The 13,730-nt window shown below is 42.9% G+C and overlaps 1 protein-coding gene and 1 long non-coding RNA gene across 2 annotated transcripts in view; one reads left to right on the forward strand and one right to left on the reverse strand.

The window, feature by feature from the left end:
• Positions 1-13,730, forward strand: part of HSD17B2 (hydroxysteroid 17-beta dehydrogenase 2) — a 62,900-nt gene that overhangs the window by 19,229 nt on the left and 29,941 nt on the right. Inside the window, exon 2 of the mRNA XM_003820883.5 lies at positions 13,321-13,533. Coding sequence (XP_003820931.1) covers positions 13,321-13,533 — 213 coding nt within the window. The remainder of the gene's footprint in view (positions 1-13,320; positions 13,534-13,730) is intronic.
• LOC134729370 (uncharacterized) overlaps positions 1-13,730 on the reverse strand; it is a 97,722-nt gene that overhangs the window by 11,425 nt on the left and 72,567 nt on the right. The window contains exon 2 of the long non-coding RNA XR_010110379.1: positions 8,257-8,417. This is a non-coding gene — a long non-coding RNA (uncharacterized LOC134729370). The remainder of the gene's footprint in view (positions 1-8,256; positions 8,418-13,730) is intronic.

The following is a 13,730-nucleotide window of genomic DNA, read 5'->3' on the forward strand; positions in this document are numbered from 1 at the left end:
GGTTCAAAACTTTCTGATGATATCTCTCGTCACATTTTACAATAAAACTCATGGTCTTCCCCATGGCTGAAAGCAGAGTTTCTCAACCTCGGCTGTCTTAACATTTGAGGCCAGATGGTTCTTTTTGGTGGGGTCTGTTCTATGCATTTTGGGATGTTTAGCAGCTCCCTGGCCTCACCAGATGTCAGTAGCCCATCCCCATTTTTACAATCAAAAATGTCTCCAGACATTGTCAAATGTTCCCTGGGGGGGAACAGAAATCACTGACTTAAAGGCCACATGGACTGGCCTTGAACTACTGCTGTAATTTAGCTCCTTTTATTCTCTTTGCTTGTTCTGCTCTGGTTAAAATGGCCTCTCTGTTGTTTGACTGAGAATTATGTTCCTGTCTGAGAGCCTTTGCACCTGCTCTGCCCTGTGCCTGGTGCACCCTTCCTGGGATAGCTGTTCAGCTGCTACCCACTCAGAGTTGCTGTCCCTGAACATGGCATCCTGGCACCCACTCACTATTCTGTTGCAAACACCCATTCCCACCTGACGCCAACACATTTGCTTATTGAATGTCTCCCATGACCCCCTACAAGCTAAGCTCCATGGGATGGGGACTTGGATGGTTTTATATGTTGCCGTGTCCCCATGATGTAGAACAGTACATGGCACATGCTCAACAAAGAGCTATTAAAAGAATGAGGTAATGAATAGGCAGGAACACACAGGATGGAGTAAGCAGCACATATGTGAGAGGATTAAGAAATCAGCCCAAGTAGAATAGAAGGTATGTCCTAAGGTTGGGAAATGTAGAAAACTCCCCCACAGTGGGCAAATGATAGAAGTTATTGACATCCAGACCGCGTACTGTATCCATTAGCTATCAGACAAGTGGGTGTCAGAGCAGGTTCATGAGCTGGGGAGAGATGTGCTAAGAATGGAGCAGAAATGAGAAGCCTGGATTCAACTGGAAAACCATGCAATAGAAGCGTGGATCCAACTAGAAAATAACACAATGCTCTGGTGTGAGTGAGGGTGGCAAATTGGTTTCCTCTGTGGTTGGTGAGGAGTACTGGAGTGAGTAGATTCTAAGGGAGAGGTGATTTGATTGAACAGTGTCCATGGTGGAATGAGAAGTGTAAGCTGGCCCAGGTACCAAGGGTTTGTCATCTCTGTTGTAAAGAACTAGGTCAATGGTGGTAATTAGCAATGAAACAGAAAATAGAAAACTGTAAATCACAGACATCTTGGATTTTATTCAAGTTTGGCAAGTTGCATCTTATACCATTATATTTTGGAAGCGGCTGAGTGAGTTTTTGGTCATGTGTTGGCAAGAATGACATCCTGTCAGCCAGGAAGCATCTTTCCCATGAAAAAAAGGGACATTAGTAAGGCTGCCCTACTTAGATAAAACCTTAGATAATGATAAAAGGGACCTTGGGATAGTGGGGAAATTTAGTTGTATCTCTGGTTAGTTTTCTCTTTTTTGTGTTATGCTAATCTTAAGTAAATTTACTTTTTATGTAGTTGCTTAACGTGTTTTTACAAGTGTTACTTTACTTGTAGCAATTCTTGTGAAATACATGGTTGGAACATTTACAAAAAATTTCTATTAACCAAGCCACAGGAAAACATAGGAGAATGAACAAAAGAAGCCAGCCACAAAGAGGACCGATACCTATTTCCATCTCTTTAAAACAAAAATCAGGTAAAACGGATCTATGCTGTTTTAAGTCAGGATTGTGGTAACCTGTGAGGGGTGGGGACAACTGGAAGGAGATACAAGGGACATCTCTGGTGAGCTGGTGATGTTGTTTCTTAACCTTGGTGCTGATTAAGTTTCTCTATAATGTATAATACATAGCAGATTGGTAACCTCAAAAATGCTATTGCCTATTCACAACGATAGGTGAAATATACACTAGTCATTGATTCACGGAAGTTGACTATATTCAGAGAGAATGTGTTAGACAGGAAATACAAACAAACAAAAACAACCAACCAAACAAAAAAACAGGTGCCTTAGAATCTTATGGACGTAGGGTTCAAATGGCACCTCTGCTTTTTTACTTGAGTGAGGCTGGAAACTTTTTATATTCTTTCTGAAGCTTGGTTTCCTCACCTGTAAAATGGGAAAAAATGTACACTTTTATGGGAGCCAACTGGAAGCTCTAAATAGCCAAAGCTACAAGAGTTAGAGCAACACAATAAAGTAGTAAGCCATAATCCAAACTATAAAATCAATATTCATGAGTCCAAACTGATATAAATAAGTGATTGAACTAATTAATAAGCGAGGGAGAAGAGATAAAACTCCTGTGCAGAATTCCAAATAATTTATAGAGCTATTCCACCCTAAAGAAGGAAGAGCATAACTCCCCACTTTCTCTTTTCTTTTTTTTTCTTTTTTTTGAGAGAGAGTCCCCCTCCGTCACCAGGCTAGAGTGCAGTGGCGCAATCTCGGCTCACTGCAAGCTCCGCCTCCTGGGTTCAAGCGATTCTCCTGCCTCAGCCTCCTGAATAGCTGGGACTACAGGCGCGCACCAACATGCCCGGCTACTTTTTGTATTTTTAGTAGAGACGGGGTTTCACCATGTTGGCCAGGATGCTCTCGATCTCCTGACGTGGTGATCCACCCGCTTCGGCCTCCCAAAGTGCTGGGATTACCGGCGTGAGCCACCGCGCCCAGCCTAACTCCCTAGTTTTTAAGTGTGGCCTGTGCACAACGGCTTCCTTTCAAAGCGTACAGCTTGGGAAGGGGAAAAAGCAACTGTGCAGTGGAGAAAACTGATGAACACTACTTCAACCAGGTCAACATCTTCCAGGTCAACATCAGCAGCAGTCTTAAGTCACATGGGTGCTATGTACCCTTAATGTGATGTGATGTGATGAAATGGCATTTTACCTCTGTGATCTTCTTCCCCCAAACCTATAATCCCAGTCTAATCAGGAGAAAAGCATCAGACAAATTCAAATAGAGAGGCATTCTACTAAATCCCTGATGAGCACTCCGTCAAACTATCAATTATGTCAACTATGTCAGGTCTGAGAACCTGTCATAGCCCACAGGAGTCTAAGCAGACAGGATCAATAAATGTAACACAATGTCCTGAACAGGATCCTACAGCAGAAAAAGGACATTAGGTAAAAGTAACGCAACGTGAATAAAGTATACAATTTAGTTAATAATAATGTATCAATATTGGGTCATTAATTGTAGAAGATGTAACTACATCATACTAATGTAAGATTGTTGTTGTTGTTAATTTTTTTTTTTTTTTTTTGAGATAGGGTTTTGCTCTGTCGCCTAGGCTGGAGTGCAGCAGTATGAGCATGCTCACTGCAGCCTCAACCTCCTGGGCTCAAGTGATTCTCCCACCTCAGCCTCCTGAGTAGCTGGGGCCAGGGGCGTATGCCAGCACACCTGGCTAATTTTTAAATTATTTGTAGAGGCAGGGTCTCCCTTTGTTACCCAGGCTAGTCTCAAACTCCTGGGCTCAAGCGATTCTCCTGCCTCAGCCTCCCAAACTTCTCGAATTACAGGTGTGAGCTACCGCACCCAGCCATAAGATGTTAATAATAGGGAAACTGTATGCGAAATATTTGGGAACTCTCGGTACTAGCTTTCCGATTTTTTTGTAAATCTAAATTTGCTCTAAAAAATAAAATCTGTTTTTTTAAAAAATGTGCATCTTACCTTAGGTTGCAAGCATAAAGTGAGATAACATATATAAACATAAGGCTCTCAAACTTTTTGGACTTAGTCCCCTTACATGGGCAAAAGTCATTAGGGCTCACCTACCCCACCCATTCCCACATCAGCTTTGTGTTGGTTCACATGTGCCCTAAGGGTAATGTGAATTTTCACGGTGACCAGGTCTTAGTTGAATGCTGAATTACAGTCATCTGTACAGTTCAGTTTCCTTTGTGAATACAGAATCGAGAAACCTTTCCTAAGTTATGTTCCTATTAAAAAATGAAGGTCATTTAAAAGAAAAAATCTGATTTTTAGGCACTGTGGATGGATGGCGGGGCTCAGGGAGGGTGATGAATGGGTCCAGGGAGCGAGTACAGGGCAAGAACATGAAACTGTGAGAAGGTGATGGGTTGTGCCTGGACTGTGATACTTCTTCATTTACTCAATTGTTCATTCTGTCATTCGGTAAGTATTTACTACAGTCGCTCAGTGGGTGTGGGGTCTGGCACAGTGAACCAGACAGCCCAAGAGAGTCCGTACCCTGATGGAGATCACCTAGTTTCTTCTCTTTCCTGCCTGTATTATTTTCCAATGAGTGTTCCTTAAGGAGGAAACTGGAGTTCTCTATAAAAGTAAACTATGACTTATATTCCTAGAACTTTCCTATTAATAACATTCACCAATATTGTAATTATTTATCCAATGAGCATCTTCTCTCTAGACCAGGGTTTTTCAGCCTTGGCACTGTTGATATTTGAGGATGGATGTTGGCTGGCAGATGTTGAGAAGCATCCCTGGCCTCAATAGTAGTCTGTGTTGTGACAACCAAAAATGTTTCCAGACATTGCCAGATATTCCCCAGGGGACAAAATTATCTGTGGTTGAGAATCGCTTTCCTGCATTGGTGGCTCTCAATCCTGGCTGAAGTTTGGAATCTCCTGAAGAGATCTCAGAAACTGTTGCCAGTGGATACCGACCCCATCCAGGCCAATTAAATGGGAGTCTCTGGGGATGGGCCCAGAGACTGTTTTTTTAGATTGTAGTGGGACTGAGGAGTGAGAACCTCTTTCCTAATCAGTATGCGTCATGAAGCCAGGGAGTATTTGTCTTTTGTGGGTGGGTGTTTTTAGGACCTAACACAATGATATCTGAATGAATGAGGGAACAAAAGAATGAAGGTGAAGACAGGTAGGAAGATGTGTCAGAAGTTAAAAGTGGCACCGGGACAGTACAGGAATGTGTTTTGCAAAGAGCAAACCTGGGTTTCACGGCTGACTCTACCACATTCCCGTTGTGTAGCTTTGGGCAAGTATTTAATTTCCCGGGCATTTCAGTTGCTCATCTTAACACAGGAATCACAAGAATATGGGAGAATTCTTCATAAAGGTTATGTTCCAAGAAAAATGCATTTGTTTCCATTAAAAAAAATTGACATGAAAAATCTAGCTATTTCCCAAGGCCTCCTCACCCGACAACTGTTATCCTTTAAGAATGCTGAGGGCAAAGGAGGAGGGAGGTCAAGTATTTGCTCTTCCTAGATTAAGAGTTGAGCTTTTATTTTGACCTCAGGGCAGTCCTAAGTATGCTAGAGATTTGTTGTATTTATCTAATATTTTATTATACCTTAATCCATTTTATGGGGAACAGGCAATGTCAACATGAGGGTGGCAATCTGATGGATTGCCTAAGTCTTAAACAAAAGGGTGGGGAAAGTCCACTTCCCACTAGTTTCCCACAGGCTTTCTACCAGATAAACAGCTTTGATTCAGATGACCTTTGTAAGTGGGAAACTGTATGTCAGGGATCTCCAACTCAAAAGGCTATGGGGTCAGGGTAGGCTGCATTACTGAGGGAAGCTGGTGACGGGAATGTGTGTGTGTGAGAGAGCTCTTGATCAGTGAACCTTGTTCCTTCGAGTGCATACCCCATCAGAGGGGGAGCCCCGGAGGTCCTCAGCCTCAGCTGATGGGTCCCTTGTGGGAATGCCGACTCATCTCCTGGTTAATCAAGAGAAACCATTGATCTGGGTTTTCAGGTACAATCTCCCGATTCTGAGTCTTTGTTCAAATTTTTGCAAAATTCATTGTGTGGGACAAATGAAATGCCTATTCAGATCACATCCTTTTACTGATACATAGTAGATCTTCAATTTGTGTTTGTCCGTTCTACCATAAGAAGTGAGATTCCACTATGAGAAAGGGTCTTGGTGCCTCTGAAGATACCAACCCCGTAAGCACCTCCACCTTAAGCTGCTGGTGGTTGAAGACATCATTGGCAAAGGGAGCACTCGGAGGAGCTTTAGGGGCAAGGACGCATAAAGCAGAGCTGTGATCTTTGGCTGATTCATCGCTGTGGCTAGAACAGCAGTGAAGACCTTCTGAGAGAACTGAACTGAAAACCTTTTTGGTTCCAGAAACTGGAGGGAGCCAATGAAAGGAGTAGTGTAGTGTCGGTTTTTAAAAAAAAGTTTCCATTTATGGGCCAGGCGTGGTGACTCACACCTGTAATCCCAGCACTTCGGAAGACTGAGGCAGGTAGATCATGAGATCAGGAGTTCAAGACCAGCCTGGCCAAGATGGTGAAACCCCGTCTCTATTAAAAATACAAAAATGAGCTGGGCATGGCGGCAGGTGCATGTAATCCCAGCTACTTGGGAGGCTGAGGCAAAGAATTGCTTGAACCCAGGAGGCAGAGGTTGCAGTAAGCCAAGATTGTGCCACTGCACTCAAGCCTGGGTGACAGAGTGAGACTCTGTCAAAAAAAAAAAAAGTTACCATTTATTTAATAAACATCTGGAGAGCAGTGGCTTTGTGCCAGACCTTGTTCCAATTACTTTAATATATCAAATTATTTAATCCTTCTAACAACTCTATGACCCAGGTCCTACTGTCACTCCATTTTAAAGATGGGGAAACTGGGGCACAGAGAGGTTAAGTGACAGCCAAAGTCACACAGCTGTTAAGTGACAGAGCTGGGATTTGAACCCAGGTCTCCCAGCTCCAGAATCCAGGTTATCATCATTTCTCTTGGCTGTATTTGAATAGGGACGATTTTATCTATAGTAATGAAAAATTATGGCTTTGAAGACTATGTAGAAATATGTAAAACTGGTCTATATAATAGTAATTTAAAAATCAGCTGTCAAATTGTATGTGTGCTATAACTGTTAAAGAACGATATGTAGGAAAAAAGACTAGAAGAAAAAGAACATGAACATTATGAGAGTTATGCAATATGGTGAGATTATGGAGAATACCTTCTTTTATTGATCTCAGTATTGACTGTGAGCTTTTATTTCTTGTATGATGTTTTATTAATGACTAAAAAACATTTACAGGTTTGTAAATTTATCCCCCATCTTCCTTCTTTCTGAATGTAGCTTCCAAAGGACAGTGCTTGTGTTCCAGGGCACATGCATCCCAGCACTCAGTCCTGTATTTACAGGGTGGATGCGTTTTATTCAAGAGGCCTGGCCTGAAGAACTCCCAAACACGCGTTATTCACAACGTGCCCAATTTAAGACTTGAACCAACAAATGATGGGGTGTTTCCGTTCACCAGTTAATATGGTGCCCCCGTGTGGCGGTAGCATAAATACACTTTGCAACTACATTATACAATTCCTAATACTCTCAAATTCAAGGTGATTCACATTATTTCCAATTTGCACATAAACTGAGTCTTTATTAACATTTTTAGAATTAACTGCTATTTCAAATTCACTCCAATCTTGTACAAATGGGTCTCTAGTAGTCATTGCCTGTTCCAAGTTGATGGGTTTCCAGGCTGCTAGAGATAGAATGATCCCAAATGACATAGTTTAACACCAACCTCAGCATTTTCTCTGCCCTGTTGAGCACTTACTATGAGTCAGGTGCCCTCAGCACTAGTGACAAAGGACCCTCTCTCAGTTTGTAAGGCACAAATATTCTAGTGCCCTCTTCAATGCTTATTCATCCAGCATGTGCTTTTTATGGAGCATCCACTATGGGCTAAGCCTTGTGCTTTGGAGGATTTGAATATTTTATAACCCAGTTGTTTATATCCTAATCTGTGCCTGGCTCCAAACTACCTCTGCTGTGTCTTAGCTGAATGACTTAATCCTTCTGTGCCTCAGTTTCCTCCTCTGTAAATGGGTGATGGTAACATTACTTACCCCCCAGGGTGATTGAGAGGATTCAATGAGTAAATGCATGTGAACTAGCTGGAAGTTGGTAAACATGCAATCCATACTTGGTGTGCTTATTTTCAAACACCACTGTTGGGTAACTCTTATGAAACACTTCCAACTTCTCACGAAAGCCCTGGCTTTGTTGCCAGGTTTCCCCTCTCCTCAAGGAGTGATTCCTTAGCCACAGACTTTTTCAAGGCCCTCTGACCCCTGAGCTGCCTCAAGACTTCATAGACACCAGGCCTAGCACAGCCTGATCTCTAACATCATAAGTCAGAAATGACGTCATGGTTACAGCCACGATACTGATGACAGCCATTCACAACACGCTGGGCCAGTGCGAAATCCTGTCTTGCTGACTGCCCATGCCAGTCTAGGAGGGGGTGTTATGATAATCCTACCTTCCATGTGAGGAAGTGGAGGTTCCACATGGTGATATGTGACTTTCCCAAGGCTCGTAAGTGGAAGAGGAGAATCAGGCAGTCTGAGTCTTAACCAAGATGTTCAGCTGACAGTCAGTAGAGGCAAACTCTACATTTACCAATATTGCGAGTGGAAACATCTGAAAATTAAAATAAAGACACAGTTTTATTTTTTAAAAAGACTGATGTAGTAATTGTTTGGAATAGGCTCTATTAGGCACTTCACAAATATTAACTGACACAGGTACCATTATTTAGCCCATTTTACAGGTAAAGAAGCAGAGGCAGAGAGTAATTAGAAAGGCTCTCTAGGGTTACACAGACAGGAATAGCAGGGCTAGACTCGCACCCATTCGCCTATGCCACACTGCCTCATGGGTAAACACAAGCAGATGGTCTCCCGTGATCTTTGGCTTCATTAATTTACTGCCAAATAAAAAAAAAACTCAGATTTAGTTAGGAGAGACTTTATTCAAAAGGATTATTGCAGTAGAGGGAATGTTCTGACCACTTAATCTGCAAGTGTCTCAAGATGAGGCAGTAAATGTTTTGCTTTGCTAAAGAGGCATAAACAAGGTTAGAAAGAAGTGGGTGTTGGGGGCTGGGATGATCAGAGTGACACAATCAGACAGTGGTTGAGGGCTGATCAGGAAGGTCTGTAAAGAGGAGTTGTCTGCTGGCTCAGGCTGAGGGTGGGCCAGGACCTGGGGAAAGGAGAGACTCTACACCAAAGTTAGGTTAACGAACACTTTGTTCCGACCGACCAGTGGAAACAGGCAGTTCAACTAACCACAAAAACAAAGAAAGGGAGTTTGGAGGCTCTGGGTCTGGCCTTGTCATAGGTAAACAAGTGGGGGCACCTGTGAGTCTCATCGAAGTCATATGGGGAAGGGAGTTCTTTGCAGTGAGCTGTTTCCCAGAACACGAAAGGGTGGGGACATTTCTTAACCTTTGCAATTTTCCAGTATCACAGGGCTTGCCTAAAGTTCAACACTGTTGTCACCTGTAGGCTCTTCCAAGGAACTTTCCTAAGAGAGTCAGATCCTAGGCTCATGAAGCTGCTCAAAGGCACTGCCTTCCAAAATGTGACAAATTATTCTCTACTCAAAGGAAAAGGAGTCAAGATCACAATGTCTCCTCCTTGCTCTCATCCCTTTACCTGCCACGCTGGCTTCTTTCACTCAGTGTAATGGTTTCAATGTTCATGCTGTAGCAAGCATAGAAACTTCATTTCTTTCTATGGCTTAATAATATCTCACTGTTGGGTATACCATATTTTTTATCCATTCATTAGTTGATGGATGTTTGGTTAGTTTCTTTTTTTCTGTTGTTATGAATAATGCTGCTATGAACATTTGTGCACAGGTTTTTGTGTAAATATATATTTTCATTTATCTTGGGTACACACCTAGGAGCAGAATTGCTAGGTCGTCTGGTGACATTATGTTTAACCTTTTGAGGACTGTTTTCCAAAGCAAAGATAACTAGTTTTAGTGTCTGCAGTAAGTGAAAAAGATGTTCAGGAAAGACACTAAAACTAACTCGAGAAAGAAGAGGGATTATTACGAGGATGTGGAATTTCTTAAAGCATACATGCGGAAGAGATCACTTGAGGTTTACCAGAGACTGGAAAGCTATCATGAGCCAAGAAGATGCTCGTCTATGTCTGTGGACAACATCTGACCTCAGACTCTGCTCTTATTTGCAGCTTTGCCTCTTGTTACTCTTCAAGAGGACTTAGCCCATATCTCCATGCGCATGAAGGAAGACAGCCACCCAGTCCCCCCATTTGCTATTGAGTTTAATGACCTCTTTGGTCAGACAGTATCGGACACTGCTTTGGATCTTGCAGCCACAATTCCACATTTCTGAAAGAGAAAAGCTGGTTGACTCTGGTCCAATCGGCCCCAGACAAGAGGTGGAGTTACACAGGACAATTATAACCTTGTGGACCCCTGTGGGGAAGGGGAAGCTCTCAGCATCTTGTATGGAGGCACACAGTGTTGAACACATCAAAGTGTTTGTGGGATGCAAGGCCAAAGGAAGGATTGGAAAGTGCAAAGTTCATGATTCTCAGGTGGATTTGGGGAGCAGATGATGGACTTCAGGTTTGGATACAGGTGACAGTTTGCATGCCTTCATGGTCAGCAGCTCTAAGTGGGTGGATGACCCCTTTCCCCCTCTCTTAGCTCTCTAGAGAGCAGCAGATACCCTGATTGACTGTTTATGTGCTCCGTAGAGTCAAGGTCATGGTGTTCGTCTCTGTACTGCAGAACAGTTTTCTTCTCTGTGCAGAAGGAACATGCTGGGCATGCTGATATCACACAAGCCTCTAGGGGGAACTGGGGGCTTTAAAATCCATGGCCCCCATATATCTAGCTGTGCCAATAATAAGGCAGAAGCATAAGGTATGGTACATCACAAAATGGGAAAGGCTGTCCACGAAACACTTGGCCTTACCCAGCAGGGTGTGTATAACCAGGCTCTAGATACTTTTAACTCCAACCTGGTTCAAAGTTAGTTATTTTCAGGTTAATTCATACCCTTTCTTACGGACCACAAGAGGATCATCCTGGGATTCGCTTGCCCAAACCTCCCTTCTCTGCTGACACAGATGAAGGAGAAGGTGGCTGGTCCAGTACGACAGTGACTCATGAACTTGGATTTAGGATCCAATAGAGTCCAGGTCGATCCCTACCATCTGTGTGATCTTGGCATCTCTTGTTTTCAGTTTCCTCATCTGTAAGATAGGAAGGATAATTTCTACTGTAGACATTTGGGGAATAATTTGATAAGACAGACTTGACCACTACTGGTATTTAGGGGATTCCAGGGAGAGCACACACAGCATTGGTCTGCAGTCTGGTGAACTTGCCAGTGTCCAGCATCTGGCCTCAGCACTGGGGATCCAGAAGTTGGATTTCCCCAGCAACAGGTCCATTTCTTCAGAACTGGGCTCACAAAATGGTTATACACATATATTATATATTAGTACCAGAATTCTAATGCATTAATTTACACTAAGACAGGTGTCTATCACATGGTCCAGACACTTGCATGTGTTTCAGTTGGTACCATCTCCTCCTCTGGCCAGCCCCAGGGAGGAAACCACTTACACTCAAGAGCTATTTGCTGGGCAATGACATACATGGAGACATAAGAAGGAAGGAGATGGAGCAAACGTTAAATGCAATCAGTGATGGCAACCAGAGGCGTTCATCTCATAATGGTGGTGTCAGAAGGACAGGAGTACACACACCTTTTGCCATGACTATCATTCTGTCTCTGGCAGTGTTCGCACATGCCAACCATGCTAGGATCTCTCTCTCTTCCACCTTTTTCTACACTTAGAGGACTGATCAGTCTCCATTCTAATTAGCATAGCCTTTAAAAAAAGAAATTACAGAAGAAAAATAAGTACTTTTTTGTTGCAAAAATGGTAAACATTACAAGATAAGGTCCACCCTCCATTCTGCCTGTCCTCCTAAGGAAAACTTAGGGAATCTCTCCTTCCAAATTCTTTTTTATTTTATTTTATTTTTTTACATTTCCACACCTCGCTATTTATAGCATCAACTCTCCTTTTTTGCATTAAATTGGATTTTATTAATTATTATTATACTGCAAATTATTTTATTTCACTTAACAAAGCATCTTGGAGCAATAGCCATGTCACTGTCAATAGTTCTATTCCATCTTTAAAACTGCTTTGTCGTATTCCATTTTGTGTACAGTAATTTAGGTACCCATTCTCCTATTCATGGACATTTAAGTTAATTCCTTCTTTGGCTTTTATACAGTGTTGTAAAGAACATCATTTATGTGCCTGCAAGTATTTCTCTAGGATAAATACTGAGACTTTTTGGGTCAAAAGATAGGCCAATTCACACTGGTGGATTTTAGTCCTGCACATGTTTATCAGTAGTGTATGTGAACACCTGCCCTCTTTTTGCAGACAGTAGATTTCAGGCCCCTGTGGTTAGCTTGGAAGCGAGACCTCTTTCCTGCCCACTCACATACTGATCTTTGAGTTGATTCTCTGCATGTACTCTGATTTTCCTTATTTCCCAATTCTTGGCGGGCATGTCTGACTACCAACAAGAGATCCCTGCAGGAGTCCAAGGAAGATCACATGACACAGGCAATGTGAAATACTTTCTTATTAAAACGAGAGAGACGTTAACTGTTATATGTTTATTATGGTGTATGTAGCTCAAAGGGTGATTTAATGTTCATGTTATCTTCAACTTATGAATTTCAGACATCAACGTTTTGCACTTGTGGGTATAAAACACTTTTTCCTGGGTCCCTAAAACCCTCTTGGCTGGGTTGGGTATACTCCCATCTCAAATTCTGAGAAGCTTAAGTCATACTTTGTGTATTACATTAGTCTCTGTTTTCACAGAGCAATGCAATTAGGGCTTTCTATCTGGTTTCTGCTGTAACTTTCTTTTTAGGCTTGACGTCTATTCCATGGCTCAGGGCAGACCATGGATAGGGAAAAAGGCCCAGGAGGGTGAGAAACACAGGTGGCCATGAACTTTTTATAATCCAGCATGAACTGGCCCCCATGGGCAGCCTCTGTTATTGCCCTGTGTCTCCACAAGGCAAAACCGAGTCCAAAGTATGAGTTTGTAATGAATGTTTGACTGAAGGTTTTACAGAGTGAGTGAAGTTACATCAAACACTACACATTATAGATTACTGAAACCACTTCCATTGGATGCCTTCGTTTTCCTTCCCAATTACTTTGGCCACCAGCCACTCCTGGACTACCCTTCCCCCATGCCTTTCTCTTTCCACCTATGCCCACTCACAACCCCTAATTCTATATTATGCCCCTTTCTTTATATGGGGAAATGTATCTGTCTGGCTTGGCTTCTCCTCCCACCTCCCCACTTAGCACATAAAGAAACTTCCTCAGGAACCCCTCTCTTCAGAGAGCATGGAGAATCGTAAACAACGTAATATGTTTTCCTTGTTAAATATTTTCTCCTGTCACTCTGGTTTGACCTCACTCCCTACTCCCCTGACCCTATGCAGGTGGTGATTGCGGGCTTGGCCATGCTTTGTGCAAGTACCTGGATGAGCTGGGCTTCACGGTATTTGCCGGAGTTTTGAATGAAAATGGCCCAGGAGCTGAGGAATTGCGAAGAACCTGCTCTCCGCGCCTCTCGGTGCTCCAAATGGACATCACGAAGCCAGTGCAGATAAAAGATGCTTACAGCAAGGTTGCAGCAATGCTGCAGGACAGAGGTACTGCCGCCAGCACCCTCAGTGCCTTTACCCTCCTCCTGAATGCCCAGCTCTTGTTCCGGCTTAGGCTGAACATGCCCCCCACTCCACTCTGGGCACTGTTTGCCCTGGAGCACACCTGTGCTGAACCCCTACCATGTGTGGGGGCCTCTATCAACATGAAGACCTTCGGAGTAACTCAGACATGGGCCCATCCA

Source organism: Pan paniscus, chromosome 18 (assembly GCF_029289425.2).
Source record: "Pan paniscus chromosome 18, NHGRI_mPanPan1-v2.0_pri, whole genome shotgun sequence".
NCBI classification, from domain to species: Eukaryota; Metazoa; Chordata; class Mammalia; order Primates; family Hominidae; genus Pan; species Pan paniscus.